At 38.2% G+C, this 19,303-nt stretch overlaps 1 protein-coding gene across 1 annotated transcript; it reads right to left on the bottom strand.

The window, feature by feature from the left end:
- Positions 1 to 760: 760 nt before the first annotated feature.
- LOC106070994 (probable methyltransferase-like protein 24) lies at positions 761 to 12,411 on the bottom strand. Its single transcript, XM_013231020.2, has 4 exons — positions 12,341 to 12,411; positions 6,804 to 6,922; positions 4,706 to 4,920; positions 761 to 1,595 (listed from the first exon to the last, which is right to left on the bottom strand). The coding sequence occupies exons 3-4, from the start codon at positions 4,894 to 4,896 to the stop codon at positions 1,193 to 1,195; spliced, it is 594 nt and encodes a 197-aa protein (XP_013086474.2). The 5' UTR covers positions 4,897 to 4,920; positions 6,804 to 6,922; positions 12,341 to 12,411; the 3' UTR covers positions 761 to 1,192.
- Positions 12,412 to 19,303: the final 6,892 nt, after the last annotated feature.

Raw genomic sequence — 19,303 nt, 5'->3', positions numbered from 1 at the left:
ACAATATATATATATATAGGTCTGTGACTAGACTATAATAGTTACGTGCGCAGCACATTGCGAATGTGGAATGGTGCGAATGTGGAATGGTGCGAATGTGGAATGGTGCGAATGTGGAATGGTGCGAACGCGTATTGAAAGAGGAAAATAGAAAAGGATCCGAACATGGAGCAATGTACACGAGGTATTAGTGACATATTCTTAGTTGTTGAATTAAGATTCAAGTCCTCATAAGCTACTAATTGACGAGTCTGTTTGTTGTATGATTAGGAGTCTCGTCTGCTCGTAATCAATCAAGCGAAATGTAAACAAAAAGTCTTATGTAAGTGAAGAACTGTACATTTATAGCCAACTCAATACTGTAGGATGTATATACATTAATCAATATCAATTCCAATGGACCTCATTCACCAATCGTAAACAAACAACATTTAGCCACGTGATTCTATATATCTTCTAAACAAACTATGTCATCCATAAAGGCTTTCATGTGATACGTATTTTTCATTGTTTTATCAATATTATAACGTGGTTAAATGGGTTTATTTACAATTGGTGAATGAGGTCCATTGATTAATTACCGCTAATTGTTGAATTAACTGGTTAATTTTGTGATAGATTTATGTTTTGCCAGGGACAAAAAAATATTGTGCAAAGTTTTAACTTCATTTCAGAATGGGAATCGGGAGAAATCACGTGCACAAAAAAAAAGTACCAGACAGATATACGCTTTTGAAAATATGTTTAAAAGTTAAAATAATATGTGTCAAATATTTATTATATACGCCAAATACAAAAGTCGAAACGAATCCAAACACAAACATTTCTAAATTGTAGTAAACAATAACAAGCGACAGTTTGTTTAAAATAATAATAATAATAATAATAATAACCTTGGAACACATTCGCGAGGCCTTCATAGTAATATATAGATCCAGTCTGGAAGAATGCTGACTTGACAATTAGGTATTAGCGCAAAGATTTAGCCAATGTTGTCAATCTCCTCAAATAGGACTAACCAGCATTAAGAAAGCTGATATAATTTGTATAAAAGTTATGACTTATTGAAATTAGTAAAATTCCAATTATGACAGTCCTGTAGACATCAGCTAATCCAGAAGCTTTATTAAGCACCATAAGGTATTTGATTGCTCTGAGAAGACGATAGGGGAGATAACTGCCCCACTTCTGCTCATCTTTTCAAGTAATGAACCTCGTAGCATTTCGTCCGTTCGATTGGCATTCCTTTAACCTTCAACTTGCAGACGGGGTTTTTATGAACATAAAATCGTTTGAATCCGGCCACCTCCAACTTCTGCATCAGTCTCAGTTTGGGAAGTACGTAATTTCGCGTCTGCAGCTGGACGTGGTATTCCACGAGCAGTTGTTTGACCCCAGACAGCTGACCCGAATCGACCATCACCGGAAGTGCCGCCCACTCTGAGCTTTCGATGTCCATTTTGATGACGTCAATTGTGGCATTTTGATGACCTAGTTTCTTGCGAATAGCTTGGAATGTAAAAAGTGGCCATTTCTTGATGTTGACGTAGGTCCTTCCGTCAAGACCTATCTTGTAAAAGTGGACCTTTGGCGACCTGTGAAGTTTTAAAGTAAAACAGCGTTACAAATAGGAACCGAGAGATCTTCAGTTAAGAACTCGGAAAGACTATTTTTATACAAGTTTCACTAGAATGGAGTGTCCTGACACTATTACTAAATAAAAAGTCGGTAGTGAATTGAGTGTCCTGACACTATTACTAAATAAAAAAGTCTGTACTGAATTGAGTATTAGGATACTATTAATTATTCAGTTGTCAGCACTGAATTTAGTATCAGGATAATCAGTGGCGTAGCAAGATACCCGTGGTCCCAGGTTGAAGAATATATTGGTGGGCCCCCACCCCCAATAAGACAAATACAATGTATTACAAAACAATTTAGTAATCTGAAGGTATCGGTACATCGACTGTGACCTTGTATTTTGATTAGGTCATAAGACCAGTGACCTCAGCTGTACTGGCAAGTTAGTCCAGTGGTACTCTGTGGTCCCAAAATATATTATCTAGGCTATTAACTATAGCCTCTAGAGATACAAAACTACTGAGACAGACAAGTAATAAGTCCGAGATTTCAGTTGCAACTAAAAAAAAAGTTTATTTAGAAACAAAAAGAAAAACATTATGGAAAGTATTAATAGAAATAAAGGCTCGCAATAGAAAATGACATAATGAAACAAATCAAAGTAGTAGGACAGGTTCAGGTCTGCATAATTAAAGAACCACCATCATAGAGGCACAATAATGTCTTATGTCAAAAACCAAAAAGATGGTTTTTAATAATATCATATATTCATTATCAATGAAATGACATCATCCGTGGGATACACTACTGTCTCTTATCAAAACAAAAGATGTCTTTAAAAAAAAAACATACAAGAGAGGATAAGAGACTAAGTCGTCACTAAGTAGACCTATACCATTTACATAAACCAACTTAGTACTAACAAACAAATAAAGTCTACTTAGCTCATTATCGAAATACTCTTCCCACAACAGTGGCACACTCCTCTTGAGTAACACAGCAATAGTACAACAACACAAGTATTAGTCAAACATTATAGAGATTTAGTTCAAACTACACTGGCCAGCTTAAAGACTCAAGAGAGAGTGGCAATTGTAAACAGTTAACAGGGACTTAAATCAAGTACTAAAGGGGACTAACTCTAATAAAAAAAATAAAGGTAGCTACCCTCATTGTCCCTCTTGTCACATTGACCATAAGACACTCCAATGCAAGAAGAGTAGCTGTTGAATCCTCTTATCATGTTTCACTCTGTTCGAACTCCAACACAAATCAAAAGTGTGCATGTTTGTACAATTTTTGAACAGAATGAAACGAGTTAACGGAGTTTCAAAAAATAATGTTTTGTAAGTTCTAATTCTAGCTCTCACTGACATTCTTACAACACTTCCAGGTGTCAAACTTGGAAACATTGAAACGAGCTATTATCTACTTTCTACGTCCGATATTGCAGCTGCATCGAAATTTTAATTAGTGACAATCATGACTATCTCTACTTCTTAACCAAACTCTCCCCATCCATCCCCTCCCTCCCCCCCCCCCCTAATTTCTGTAACACTACCAATAAGTTTATGAGCAGACGATGAAAAAAAAAAAGGGACAACATGGAAACGATTGTCACCTCAAGCGCACGATTAGGGTTAGACCATTACAATTTACAAAACCTGATGGAAAGCAGATTCTTACATTAAAGCTTAAAACACCCGTTTTTTGACTTCATATAACCCGGGAATGCTACCTTGCCTCATAGTGGCGCCCGGGTGGAAACGATAGTTAGAGGAAACAATTAGGCTAAAGGGTAGCAAAACAAGGCTCCCGTCGGGGTGCCTAAGGGGGGTGTGAGAGCATCCTCATTGCACTGTGCGGAGTTGTAAAAAAGGTCCCACAACCTTGTCACAATCCAGGCGCTGTTCCTCAAGGGGCCGTTACATAAATGGCGTGTGCCGCACAGTTAGCCTGGTATAGAAAAGGAAAATGGTGGTCTCTTGCCGCGAGTCTGACCCACCTGTCAGACAGAACAGTGTACATTGTTCTCATTCAGGCCGGTGAGAGGGAGCTCTTGTTTCACTTTCACCTGACAGTTTCAAGAAGAAGAAGAAGAAGAAGACTTCATATAAATTCTGGGACAAAGCTCAGGACATTTTGAGGGAGCTTTTTTAAATTCTATTTCTTTAATCAGTTTTTACAAAAGTGCATTTATTTTTACACTTTGGTGTCATCCCAGAGTAGCTCAACTAGTCAAGAGTCATGGGCCCAAGCGCTGTGGGCCCCTAATGGTCGTGGGCCCAGGATCATTAAAACCCCTTCGCGCCATGGATGCTACGCCACTGAGGATACTATCGATTGTAATAGGTGGTACATACATTCGGAAAATCTGTTTATAAGTCATTGATACAAACAGGAGAACTAGATTTGTTTTTGTCACACTAAATCTTCTAGTAATGGACAAGTTAACCGAGTGATAAAGCGCGCGGCTTCCAAACCGGGGCTCTGTGTTCAATTCTCGGTGAAAACTGGGGGTTTGAATTTTGACGCCCCTGACTGTGACGGGTACCTGACGTTGGTTAGGGAAACTAAAGGCGGTTGGTCGTTTTGCTGGTCACATTACATCAGCCCAGTAGAACTTAACTCTTTCTCTGCATAATTATTTACCTGATGGAATCAACGTTGGTATCGTCAGTTAGGAGAGAAAGAGTTAATGTTAGAAAAAAAAAGGGGGGGGCGGGTCAACATTCTAGTTTCTTTTGGGGAGGGGAGGCGTCCTCAAAATCTTGAAACCGAACTCAAGGGTACCTTGCTACGCCCCTGAATCTGGACTAAGGTAAAACTTGGGCCTTTCTCCTCCATTTCTTTACACTCTACGACAGGGGTTCTCAACTTGTGTGTCGCGACCCCCCTTGGGGGTCGATTGACGATTTGCCAGGGGTCGCCTAAGACCATCGAAAATATGGATTGTTATTGTCTATTCTTCTATTGCTGCATGTGTGTGTTGGGGGGGGGTCGCGGCAGAATGGGGGATTGTTAAAAGGGGTCGCGAGCTTAAAAGGTTGAGAACCGCTGCAGTCTACGAAGTGTGAAAATGTTCAGTGGTGAATATAAAATAGAAAAGATAAAAAAATTTCACCGGTCATATTGGTCTTTAGCTTTAGTCATGCTGGGGTCAAACGAGTACACGTGACATCCATACATGGCAGCAGCGTCGTCGTCGAAGGAGAAGTCGTTGTTGATGCCGAAGGAGTAGATGATGCAGGGCTCACGCGGCCTGACGTCAGGGTCGTCGCACACCTCCCAGCCGCCATCCGATACTTTACCCATTCGTAATTTCCTGTCGCACAACACCTACGGGGATCACAATGAAACGTACATTTAAATAAGAAATACTTTCAAAGAATAAAAAAAAAGATTATATAAATACTTTCAAAGAATTTTTTAAAAAAAGATTATATAAGGGAAAGAACTGTACATTTACAGCCACGTATCTCAACTCTGAAAGATTTATTTCCCCTTTTCTATATCAAACAAACTGCATTCCTCACTAATCTTCGACACGAAGACAAGCAAAATTAATTAATCACTACTAATTAGTTTATAAATGGGTTTTTTATTTCAATGGGTATTAACAATACTCATGGTTAAATAAAGATAACATGCTATACCACTTTTAAGAAGAACATTAAGACCTACTTGTTTAAAACTTTTTTAGATAAGTTTTGAATGAACGAAAGTGTTTTGTAATGTTATTACAGCGCCTTGAGCCCACGTTTTGTTTGTTAACAGCGCTTTATAAATAAAATTATTATTATTATTAAAGATAACATCATGACAGTATTAGTTTTCAATAATGTTCTTCTTTCTTCCTCGCTTAGAAATACCACATTGACAATTACTAGCTTACTCCCCTTGAGGTGCATGAAGAGTCTCTTGTAATGATGGATGGTAGAGTCATTGTAGGTAGGCAACAGTTTCTCTACATTTTCCTGACATTTTCCCGCAGAGTCGCTCAGGTTCTAGGTCTTATAAGGAGGAGGGAGGACTTATGACATGTTCCATCCTTTAGGGGTCCCGGTTTTTTATTCTCTATTTTCGTTCTAATTATTTCCTTTGTTTTCACAAACAATATATTCACTGTCATGTCTACCAAAATAATTCTTTTTTTTTCAATGATATTTTGTCTGTAGACTACAAATGCAATATTGCAAACACTACGGCCTGTCTGTTTGACTTTTAAATGATTTTATATCAGTATGAACAAGAATATGGCTTTGAATATGTGAAACTCTTGGAAATTGTTTTTGACACATATCATATTTAAATAGCTTTTCCACAGTGTGAAGCAGCATATGTTCTTTATACCTGAATAAAAAGAAAATTCTTTTTGACAAAGTAGACACTTGAATGGCTTTTTTAGAAGTATGAGCCTCCAGGTTATCTTTTAACTGTGAAGTTCTTAAAAAAAAATAATTTTGGTTATTCTTAGGTTGTGAAGTGTTTTCCTTAATTTGTTTAATTTCTTGAATATCACTCAGAGATACTTCTGATTTTAAGCTTGGCCCAATGACAGGCACGGGGTGTGGATTGCTGTTTTCTGATGAAGCCAGTGGACTTTGGTGTATTGGTTTATTATTAGCCATTTCTAAATCTTGCTTATGGGTTTTCTTGGGAAAATTGACCAAGGTTTTCAGATGACTGTGTCCTTAAGGCTTCTTCATCCCATTCAGTCTTTAGTGACACTTGTTCTTGTTCATCACATGGATGTTTTATCAAAACTGTTTCTTCATCTATTTCAGCTTTCTCTTGTTTTATTTCATGGTTCAAATCTAAAGTAAGGTCATGTTCCATATCAGCCATCACAGTTTATTGATTTGGTACACACAGTTTAACAGGTGGTTCTGGATTTGGACAATCTATTGACTGGAACTATAATAGATTTTATGTCAGTGGGGTCAGGGATGGTCTGTCATATTTCGTCATAATTTTTTGTTTGGTAAATGTACTGTAAGTTAACATCATTCACTTAATTGAATAAATAAAATGTGGAGTAATTGTTTTTCAAATAAACTTTGTATTCAATATAAAATTGGTTTATTGAATACACAGGGGAGATAACAATTTGGTTGTAATTTAATTTTAGGCCAAAGCAGTATAGTAAAAAAAGATTAGAAAAAAGCCATGCGGGTGAATACATTTGTACAATATCAACTCACAAATTGATATCAACTTACATTTGCGTTATCAACGTGGCTGTGAAGGGACAGAAGAAGTTCCTCGTCGCTTAATGTGTCAAGGTCAAGGCTGGCCAGATGATTGACGTAGCCTTTCGCTCTGACGATACTCAGTGGACCTGTGGTAGTCAAGTTAAATCATGGTCATGGGCGCCGGCAGGATTTTTTTGCAGGTGGGTGCAAGTTGCCACCTATGGCTCAGAGTAGTAGCTACAAACTTTTTATTACAGAGAATATTAAAGAAAATAACTGGAGCCCCCCCTCGCCCCCCCCCCCCCTAACCTATGCGATAGTAAGTTCACTGTAAATACTGGGAAGCGTGGTCGAGAGGCCAAGTGCGCTTGAACTTGGCTTGTCTTGGCTACCTAGAAGGGGGCTTGAGGTTCGTCACCCGAGTCGGGCAGAGTTGTGTTTACTGAGCGCCTAAAGGCAGCACGGAAAACCAACTCCTAGATACCCCTCCCCTCCCCCCTCTGAGATTGGACCAAAAGCGCTCTGAGCATGCTCTAAGCATGAAAGTAGCACTATAAATAAATTTAAAAAAAAAACAACAAAAAAACATGTGAACAAATTATTTCCTGTAAACCAGCGGTTCTCAACCTTTTAAGCTCGACGACCCCCTTTTTACAATCTCACTCTTCGGCGACCCCAATCCACACAGCAATAGAAGAATAGACAAAAACAATCCATATTTTCGATGGTCTTAGGCGACCCCTGACAAATCGTCAATCGACCCCTAAGGGGGTTGAGAACCCCTGCTGTAAACGTTGGGTAGGTCTGCTTTTGGATATTTTTTTCGAATCCTTGCCTGAAAAAAGTTCTGAATGCTACCCATCACGGGGCAGCCATAGTAGCCTTGACCGAGTAGTTTGTTCATGTCTAGGCTGTACTTAATATATTAGCAGACAATGACACCGGAAGTGCGTCACTGCTAGTAACGACACGGATACTTCCGTCTCGAAATAAAATGGATGGGCCCCACATGAAACGATTCTCAGCCTCAGAGTGGCGCTATGGTGTAAAGGCAGTTTCTGCTAAAGCAGACGAATAGGCCAATAAGAAAGTGAGGCAGAAACGCCATCGGGGTTCCAAACGGTAGTGAGTTAATGGACCTCGTTTACCAATCGTAAACAAACAACATTTAGCCACGTGGCGCTCTATCTCTTCTATATAATTTACGATCTCATGTTTAATTCATGATGGTTGTCACGTGACAGTTTTCCCCCATTGTTTTATTAATAAGATCACGTGACTAAATGTTGTTTGTTTACGATTGGTGAATGAGGTCCAATGCATTGGCGGGAAAGGAAATAGAGCCCCACACACGGGGACACGACAATTCGTTCACTGACATTTCGTTCACCGACAAATCGTTCACGACTTTTCGTTCACGCGACTATTCGTTCACCAGACATATCGTTCACCCGACAATTCGTTCACCCGACAATTCGTTCACGCGACTATTCGTTCACGCGACATATCGCTCACGGACTATTCGCTCACAGACAACTTGTTCACCGACAACTTGTTCACCGACAGTTGGTTCACGACAAATCGTTCACGCGACAAATCGTTCACTAACAATTCGTTCACAGACAAATTGTTCACAGACAAATCGTTCACTTGTTATTTCCAAAAACAAAAAATTGCTAAAGATCAGGCCTAATCCGAAATTCTTTAATTTTTTGTTTGTTGTTAATATTTTGTTAACGAGGACAGTATGTGATAAAATATATACTTAAAAGAAAAGAGAGATCTTACAAGCAAGCTGAAACATTTAAATGGGCCCTCACTTTACTAGAGGGCAACATATTTACTTTCAACATGTAGGCCTTCTTTTACACTCATGTCCGTCATGTAGTCTTGTTCTCCCTACACATATTTGCTTATCTTCTTAATAGCGGTCCAGATTTTTAATTAACATACCCATTTTATTGACATCTTATTAACAAAAACAAATCTTATCTTTTAAAATACAGACGTTTCTTCAAATAAGAAGATGATTACGTCCTTCGCGTCATGCATTCAGTCATGCATATTAACCAATAACTTAAATTCTGCCAAGTCACTGGTTTTCCTGGCTAGCTCAGACACAAGTATTTTTTCCACAATCCTTTCAGTGCTTTTACGAGAGATAATTTAGATTTTTAACAATGGTACTAGATTTGGTACAATACATGGTTTCACTGTTCAACTCTGACCGCCACATACTAGATACAGATCTAAGGTAAATACTTATCAATTAAGACATCTAAGAAAAAAACACTAATTACATATAGAACTCTAGGAAATATTTTGGTTACCTATCAAAAAATTATAAATTTATCGCAATACAACAAAATAAAATTGTTTCAATAAATTTGTTATTGAAGTCCAAGCAATCAAATTAGTCTACCAATGGGTGGTCACATATAGAAACAAGTTAACTAAAATAAAAATAAAATAAAACTTCTAGTAGATATTTTCAATGTTAACAGATTGAACATGGGTACAGACAATGTCCAATAAAGTTTTATTACTTCCAGAGGAGCCAGTCTGTCTAGCACTCAACTAGGTGTTAACTAGAGTATACATATGAATGGGTAGATTCCCGGTAGATGAAAAAAATAGGGTGTAAATATATATTAAAGGTGAAAGTAAAAATGTTACCTATAGTAAAGTGAGGGCCCGTTTACATTTTTCAGCTAGCTTGATCTCTTTTTTTATTTTTTTTTTATTTTAAGTATAATTTTTATCACATACTGTCCTCATTAACAAAATATCAACAACAACAACAACGAAATTAAATAAACTCGGATTTGACCTGATCTCTAGAATTTTTTTGCATTTGGAAATAATAGCTACAAATGTTTTAATGTAAATAAATTAAACACACGACGAAAATATATAGCCTAATATAAACAATATGTTACTATCCAGTGAACGATTTGTCTGTGAACAATTTGTCCGTGCCGTGAACGAATAGTCGCGTGAACGATTTGTCGCGTGAACGATTTGTCGTGAACCAACTGTCGGTGAACAAGTTGTCGGTGAACAAGTTGTCTGTGAGCGAATAGTCCGTGAGCGATATGTCGCGTGAGCGAATCGTCGCGTGAACGAATCGTCGGGTGAACGAAATGTCTGGTGAACGAATAGTCGCGTGAACGAAAAGTCGTGAACGATTTGTCGGTGAACGAAATGTCAGTGAACGAATTGTCGTGGAACCCCCACACACGGTTCCTAAATAGGGACGTATCTTGGTGATGTGTGTGGTTTAACTCTTTCTCTCCGTAACTATTTACCACATTCTAGTGGAATCAACGTTCATATCGTCAGTTAGTAGAGAAAGAGTTAATCAAGGACACTGAGTGGGTATTCCTGGGGAGAGAGGCTCAACCTCCATCTATCTCCCGGCAGAAATAGGATACAGCCTAATGATTTAGCCAAAACAAGATAATGTTTGAAGCTTTTTCAATCAGATCAAATCAGTTTTATTTTATGTGTAGATATGTTTGCATAGCCTTAGAGTGTGAAATTTTTGTAAGCTCTTACGACAATCACAAGCCACACTTCCAACCAGTAGCAGACGACGAGTCAACTAGTAACAATATTACTTGTAACATTTTTAGAAATTTAGCTGTGTGTGCTAATATTATATGATATTACGTCATTGTTTGTTGTTTAGGTTTTGTGCGAAAGCAAAAAAAGGATCGGACGGAAATAAAGAGATAGTCTTCTATGTCTACTTGGGTAATGACAGTCTTCGTTATTGTTATTATTTATTAATGTCTATGTTAATGTTAATATCTAACTGTGGAAACAGAACATGGTGTCAGATTTGGAATCAGATCTTGTGTCAGATCTGGTGTCGGATTGGGTGTCAGATTGCTTTAAAGTGCTGGTAACACTTAGAATCTAGTGGTTTCTAAATTGCTAAAAATATATTTTATTTGTATCAAGTGTTGTCATAAGTTCATTTTGATTTAGATCTAGATCTAGACATAGAATCTAGAATCTGTACGAATTATGTAATTATTCGATCCTCCTAAACCGTTGTCAAGAGACGGTAATCTATCTGAAAGATGGAAAAAATGGAGACAAAGTTTTGAACTGTTTATGGTCGCCACTGAAAAGAATACGAAGCCCGAGCCAGTGAGGAAAACTTTATTGTTACACCAGATCGGTGAACCCGCTCGAGACATCTACAATACTTTTCAAGTATGTGAAGATGAGACTGTAGACAAAGTAATTGAAAGGTTTGAGAATCATTTTTTGCCTAAGTCCAACACTGTGTATGGACAGGTTTAAATTCTTCACAAGTTTGAATATCATTTTTAGCTTAAGTCCAACACTGTGTATGACAGGTTTAAATTCTTCTTAAGAAATCAGAAGGACGGTGAAACGTTTGAACAGTTTTAGACTGAGTTGAAGAATTTGGCAAAAGAATCCAAGTTCGACATTATTCGAGATGAACTCATCAGAGATAGATTGGTATGTGGCATACAGTCGGATCATGTGAGAGATAGAGACTTCTGAGAGATGTAGACTTAACTTTAGAGAAAGCAGCAAGTATAATTCGTGCTGACGAGCATACCCAGAACCAAATGATAGATATGAAAGGATTACATGTAGATGCTGCTTATAAATTAAAGAAGTCAGTAGATAGAAAGCCAGTCAAAGGCTCACAGGAAAAAAATGGCATCAAATCTCAGATACCCACTAGATACCCACTAGATACCCACTAGAGCTGGGTGGACTCAGAGGTGCCCTAATTATCCCGAAAATAAAAATCTTCCCCAGGGTTCGAACCCAGGACCTCTCAATTCGAAAGCCAAGCGCTTCAACACTCAGCCACCACGCGTCTTAATGTCCCGCTAATTAAACTAAAATATAGTTAGCAAAGATAAGTTCGCAAGTGTCCTTGTAATCCTAAGACCCTGTCATAAAAATTCCCTCAGCTCAGGGGCTTGGCTAGGAATTGTCCATTGTTTGGGGGCCCCTGCATTTCGCGTAATATTAAAGTTTAAGTGTAAAAAACACTCAAATGGGGGCCCGGGGGGATTTTAGAATTCGCCCCCTCCTCCCCCACCCTAGATACGCCACTGCCTCATCAGAAGTAAATGTATTTCTTTTTATATTGGTCTTTGAATAAACTTCAATGTTGTATCTTATTATGCTTGTTTCTTTGGTATGATGAGCCTTATTATTATAGTCAGTTACGACATTCCTATCATGCCATAAAAAGGAATATAATTTGTAACGAATCTAAGGTAGGCGACTCAACGAGGGTTTAAGGATGTTTACGACAGAAGATGAAAAAAGGGAGACGATCATGACAAACGTAAATGTCGGACGTGTCTATCGGTTTCTTCCCCTTCCTTGTGTACAGGGTTTCAAACGCTCAGCCCCAAGGTCTAGGAGTTTAACCTGTCAATCACTCCAGCTGATTAAACATTCGACTGGCAATGTTTATAGATAAACAGGGCAACCAAACAAAAGATAATTGATTTCTCATAGCTACGTTACGACAGATACATAGCGTGGAGATCAATACCGACCTGTCCCCGTATCATCTTTGGTTACTTGTTCATCTACGGCGACGTGTTCATTATGTGTCTTCACATCCACATGACCTGTTTAGTAAAAACATTAGGATTAGATCAGCGGTTCTCAACCTTTTATGCTCGGTGACCCCTTTTTACAATCCCCCACTCTGCCTCAACCCCACCCCCACACACACACACGTACAGCAAAAGAAAAGAATAGACAATAACCATCCATATTTTCGATGGTCTTTGGCGACCCCTGGCAAATCGCCAATCGAACCCCAAGGGGGTCGCGACCCACAGGTTGAGAACCCCTGGATTAGATGCTCTACTATCATAAGTCATTGCGATAGAGTCCCTAGCAACACAATGATTCATATAGAGATAATTAGACCTATACTCAGATTATAATAACAACAAAAAGAAGGAATTTGTCTTACAATTTGTGCATAAAACAAGCAAATTTAAAAAAAAAGTCCTTTAAAAAAAACGTATCTTAAGGGGAAGAACTCCGTGTTTAAAACTATATCTACCAATAATGTACAAGCTATTTCCCTTATTCGCTATCAAACAAAATAGTTTATTACCAATAACTGATTGACCTTATTGAGTATTTTTGTTTATTGATTCATGTTTTGTTAGGTACAATGAATAATTGTTTAAAGTATCAATTTGATCGGAGAATTCGTGTCTGGTAAAAAGTGTCTACATGTTTATGTCTCACACACCCATTCTCTGATCAAGTTGAAACTTTGCACAAATATTCATAGGCGTAAAAAAAGACATGAATCCATAACAAAAATAAACATAATTACATATATGTATAAATATGTCGGGTTTGCTCCCTTATATAAATGTACACATTATGTCACCCAGACCTATTCTCGGACTAAGCTGAAACCTTACACAACTAAGATATGCATTTTACCTAGGAAAACGTGAATCAAATTTGAAAATAACCAGTTACCCAATTAATTTCAGATAATTACTTATTTCGTTTGATTCCAAAAAGGGAAATAAATCCGTCAGTATAAAGAACTATAACTACATATAGGATGTTTTGTCACCTTACTTAATTGTATTTCTCCCACACCCATTCTCTGATCAAAGTTGAAACTTGACACAATAACTTGTCCTCCCAAACAACATGAACCAATTTAAAAATTAACCAATGAGCCAATTCTATAGTTTCTAAATAATTATTTTGCTCGGATATCGAAAAAAGGGAAATCATTTCTACTTTATTTAGAGGTATGTCTATGTTTTTTTTTTAATATTTTGCCTGTTAGGTTGTCTGTTAAGTTGTTATGGTTTAGTGTTTTATATTCTACTTTTTGAGCTTCTGTTCTGATGTGTCTCTAAGTTTAGTAATTTAGAAAACAGAGGAGCAAAGATTGTTGACCATCAAAAACCAAAAGGCAGGCGCCCCAAAGGCAGACCGCGAGTACTGTGGCTTGATGGCGTAGAGGCAGATCTACAACAGCTAAGAGTCCGGGCTAGATCAGAATGGAGAGATGTGCTAAAGCAGACCAGGGTCTTCCATGGAGACGTTGAGCCCAGGATAGATCAGAATGGAGAGGTGTGAGAAAGCAGACCAGGGTCTTCCATGGAGACGTTGAGCCCAGGATAGATCAGAATGGAGAGGTGTGAGAAAGCAGACCAGGGTCTTCCATGGAGACGTTGAGCCCAGGATAGATCAGAATGGAGAGGTGTGAGAAAGCAGACCAGGGTCTTCCAAGGAGACGTTGAGCCCAGGATAGATCAGAATGGAGAGGTGCGAGAAAGCAGACCAGGGTCTTCCATGGAGACGTTGAGCCCAGGATAGATCAGAATGGAGAGATGTGCTAAAGCAGACCAGGGTCTTCCATGGAGACGTTGAGCCCAGGATAGATCAGAATGGAGAGGTGTGCTTAAGCAGGCCATGTCGCACCACGGGCTGTAGCTCCACTGGGATGATGATTATCATGATTTATGTCTTATAAATCTCTGCCTGCATCTGTTTTATAGTTTATGTTTTCTGTACAGGTTTGAATACATTTTAATAAAAGATTTATACTTAAAAACTAAAGTTCTCCTTTCACACCTTGCGATCTATAAGGGTGATGTTTGAGTCGTCTGTTTCTGTGGCCAGTGGTTAACGAGCAGGGTGTCATGTGGCCAGCACAACGACCAGCCGAATTTACTTTCCCCAACTATTTCAGGTACCCACAAGAGCTGGGTGGACTCCTGGGGCGCCCTAAAAAATCCCGAAAATAAACATCCCAGTTGTCACCGAGATTCGAACCCGGGACCCCAGGTTCGGATTCCAAGCGCTTAACCACTCAGCCACAGCGCCCCTTGGATTTAGAATTAGATTATATTAAATAGTACACAGGAGCCTTGCCTTTAACAATTTACAAATTTGAACAAAGGTTGAGAAGACAGGCATGATTTGGCTTAACAATACAGACACGAGATCTTTACAAAGCCAAGGCCCAGGGCCTTAAAAATACTTCAGCCTGACCCAAGAAACAGTACAGATATCTGATGTCTCAGTTATTCACTGGTATAATTTACCAGCAATACAGTGGGCTGGCTTAAGACATTAGGTTACTTAACGTACGTTCATTCTATCTTTATTCTCTCTTCTCTCTTTTTCTATTCTCTCTGTTCTCTTTCTTTCTCCCTTCATTTCCTTATAACTTTTATTCTCTCTTTCTATCTCACGCTCTTAGTTTCTCTCTTTCTCTCTCTTTTTTTCTCACTTACTCTCTTTCCGTTTCTCTGTTTCAGTTTATCTCTCTGTTTCTCTTTCCTTCTCTCTTTTCTCTCTCTTTTTCTCTCTATCTCTCTCTATTTCTACCTCTCTCTATTTTTCTCTCTCTCTTTCTCTCTCTTTCTTTCTCTCTCCCTTTCTCTCTCTCTCTCTCTCCCTTTCTCTCTCCCTTTCTCTCTCTCTTTCCCTCTCTCAGTTTGTCTCTTTCTCGCTTTCTCTCTTTCTCACTCTTTCTACCTCTCTCTCTTTATCTCTCTCACTCTTTTTCTCTCTCTTTCTACCTCTCACTCTCTCTCTCTTTCTCTCTTTCTCTTCTCTCTCTCTCTTTCTCTCTCTCAGTTTCTCTTTCTCGCTTTCTCTCTTTCTCACTCTTTCTACCTCTCTCTCTTTTTCTCTCTCTTTCTCTCTCTCTTTTTCTCTCTCACTCTCTCTCTTTCTCTCTCTCTTTCTCTCTCTCTTTTTCTCTATCTTTCTCTCTCTCTCTCTCTCTTTTTTTCTCACTTACTCTCTCTCTCTTTTTCTCTCTCTTTCTCTCTCTCTTTCTCTCTCTCTCTCTTTATCTCTTTTTCACTCTCACTCTCTCTCTCTTTTCTCTCTCTTTCTCACTCTTTCTACCTCTCTCTCTTTTTCTCTCTCTTTTTCTCCCTCTCTTTTTTTTTCTCTCTCTCTCTTTTTCTCACTTACTCTCTCTCTCTTTTTCTCTCTCTTTCTCTCTCTCTTTTTCTCTCTCTCTCTCTTTATCTCTTTTTCTCTCTCTCTCTTTCTCTCTCTCTCTCTCTCTCTCTCTCTTGTTCTCTCTCTCTCTCTATATTCCTCCCTCAGATGTATCTAGCTCTGTCCGTCCATTTCTTTCTGTCTCTCCCTCTCAAAAACACGAACTTTTGAATACAACATTCACCTGACCTCTAAGTTCTCTTTTATACCATCACTCTTATCAGTTTGCAAATTCCTAATGAGCAAAGTCTGGGTAGGCACGGATCTCGAAAATGGTTCTGTTTTCCTAAAAACAATGACAGTTTATATTTATCTTTGAGAAAAAAAAAATGCTAGCTTAATGGCCACACAGGGAAAACTCGGGTTTGGCCGTTATTATATTTTTTTTTCGAAATATAATCATTTTTAAATTAAACTTGGTCTGGAAGTGGCGACAACCTATTTCTTGAAGACACGTAAGTCTGCATGTATTTATGTCCCTTGCTCTCTTAATTCCAGTAGAAAAGTTTTGAATAATAATAAAACAAAATCTTTACAATAAGTTGGTAAAAAAAAAATAAAGTTTAAAGAGCAAACGTAAGATATAGATTTGGAGAGTCACTTGCCTATATGCCTATATTTTAAATTTTCTCATTTGCCTATATTCAAGTTTATCACTTTCCTATATTCAATTTTCTCACTTGCTTATATACATTGTATCACTTGCCTATATACAATTTCACTATATACATTTGATCACTTGCTTGTATACATTTTCTCACATGCCTACATACATTTGATCACGTGCCTATATAAATGTTCCCTATCGCACTTACCTTCCAAATCGGATTCGTCCCTTCTGTACAACGGCTTGTCGGAGTGTACCACTTCCTGTGGCCTCAGATGTAGCACCAGCAGTACTATTATACCAATCAGGCAAAGTAATGACACCGCGTTGGCATTGCGAGGCACCATGCTACAGCTCAGCCAGTTAGGTTCACGTCTATAAAAATAAACTTCATAAAATGATGAATGATGCTGGTAAGGTCATTGGTACTCACGGTCAGTGTGGACAATATGCACGTATGCAGTGTAGGCAATTCTATTCTGTATGTAGTACTGTATGCACTTATGAACTTTATGCACTTATGCACTGTATGTATTGTAAATACTGTATGCACTTATGTATTGTATGTACTGTATGCACTTATGTATTGTATGTACTGTATGCACTTATGTATTGTATGTACTGTATGCACTTATGTATTGTATGTACTGTATGTACTTATGTATTGTATGTACTGTATGCACTTATGTATTGTATGTACTGTATGCACTTATGTATTGTATGTACTGTATGCACTTATGTATTGTATGTACTGTATGCACTTATGTATTGTATGTACTGTATGCACTTATGTATTGTATGTACTGTATGCACTTATGTATTGTATGTACTGTATGCACTTATGCAATGTATGTACTGTATGCACTTATTAATTGTATATACTGTATGCACTTATTAATTGTATGTACTGTATGCACTTATGAATTGTATGTACTGTATGCACTTATATATTGTATGTACTGTATGCACTTATGAATTGTATGTACTGTATGCACTTATGTATTGTATGTACTGTATGCACTTATGCAATGTATGTAATGTATGCAATGTTTGTACTGTATGTACTTATGGACCGCATGGACTGATGTATTATATGTACTTATGTACTATATGTACTGCATGTATTGTATGTACTTTTGTAGTGTATGCATCTATTTACTGCATGCACTTTGTGCACTTGTGCACTGTATTCTCTTATTTGTTGTATGTATTATGTATTGTTTGTACTGTGTGCACCTATTTCTGTGTGTATTATATGCACTGTAGATACTTATGCACTATATGTACACTGTTTGCAGAAAGAAGTATTAGAAGTATCGAGCCAGAGAATGCCCGAGCCATATACCACCAAATCAAGGGCATGAAATGGCCCACAGGTAGTAGATTGTGCATCCCTGTTCTAATTATAATTTTTTTTCGTGATGAGTACTATGATTTGATTTGATTTTTGATTTTTGATTTTTGATTTGAGGCACATCGTCACAATTTAGGCCATGTCGTGCCTGCAGTCCCTTAAGGACTACTCTCTCTCTAAACAACAAGGGCCAGATTCTATACAGTCATATCATTAAAATCAAGGTCTATTCACAGTTAAAATAGTAGAGGTAGTAAAAATTTAATTATTTGGTAAAAATCCAATGTAAATAGTGCATGTTCACAACGTAGAAACATTCGGGCCAATATATGGATGTCATGTGACCTGCTCAACAAGGTCAGGGTGGACTCCCGATGAACAAATCCCAATATTCGCCGAGATTTGAGCCCGGGATCCCGCTGTTCTGAAGTCAAGTGACTTATGCACTGCCACCACGACCCTTCTCCTTTAAACATCATTGTCCATCATGTCTGGCCTGTGCGAGATGACAGTTCCAGTAGCTCTACCAGCCATTGACGGCTTAGCTTACTTTTAACTTTCCCTTTCAGACCTTGTGGTCTACAGGGCAGATGATGTAAAGGTCATCTGATTCTGTGGCTTACGGTTAACGAGGGTGTCATGGGGTCAGCACAACGACCAACCGCCTTTTATTTTCCCCAACTAATGTCAGGTACCTATTAGAGCTGGGTGGACTCAGAGGAACCCAAAGATACCAAATTAAAAAAGCCCAATCATAACAAGGATTAGAACCCGGGACGCTCAGCCACTGCGCCTCTTTTAGTTTAATTTACTTTAGTTAACTTTTATATTTAATTGCTGATTTTCTAGAAAATACGAAAAACATGCATATACGTAACCCTGCCGGACCAAGTTAAAAAGGGCGTTTGGGCCACAAGGCCTTCATCAGCTACAAAACAAGGCATGAATTTGCTTCCTGAAATAGAGTGACTTAAGATCAATAAGGTCTTTAAATACGTTGAAATTGTCATCATTTTTCCAACACCGAAAAGCTAATATAGGTAACATAAAACATTTCCAATAATAACGAAAAGAAAAAAAACATATTATTAGAAGAACAAGACTCGGCAAAATCAATAACACCAAACCAAAGTGTATTTTTGTTGTTTGGTCTGATTAAAAATGTTTGTAAAATGTTTTACATGTTTCGGATGTTCCTTCAGAGTTGAAGATAGTTTACTTCCTAGTCCCAACCTCCCGCAGGACGACGGGGGATGGGAGCGGGCAGGGTTTGAACACGGGACCATCGATAAATCCAAACGACAGTCCAGCGCACAAACCGCACAACCAGGCATTTCGTTGGGCCTTGTAAAGGCCAGTAAATTAAATTCTTATGTCTGGATACCTATCAACTTAAAGACCAAAACTACAAATTAAGGCCTTACAGTAAATTCTCGATCCAGGATCCACGATACTATCTTAGGGACAACAGAAAATGAGCCTCAAAATAAATACATAAATGTATAAGGCTGGTTTTTGAGTCCAAGAATTAATGTGCAATGCAAT

The sequence above is a fragment of the Biomphalaria glabrata genome, chromosome 15 (genome assembly GCF_947242115.1).
Source record: "Biomphalaria glabrata chromosome 15, xgBioGlab47.1, whole genome shotgun sequence".
Lineage (NCBI taxonomy): Eukaryota > Metazoa > Mollusca > Gastropoda > Planorbidae > Biomphalaria > Biomphalaria glabrata.
The sequence above is the reverse complement of the archived record's forward strand: the minus strand, read 5'-3'. Positions and strand labels throughout refer to the sequence as shown.

Coding starts and splice junctions, on each gene's coding strand:
- LOC106070994 (XM_013231020.2), bottom strand. CDS start 4,896: ATGGGTAAAGTATCGGATGGCGGCTGGGAGGTGTGCGACGACCCTGAC. Junction 1,596..4,705: donor GCTAAAGACCAATATGACCG/GTGAAATTTTTT, acceptor AAAACTTCACAG/GTCGCCAAAGGTCCACTTTT.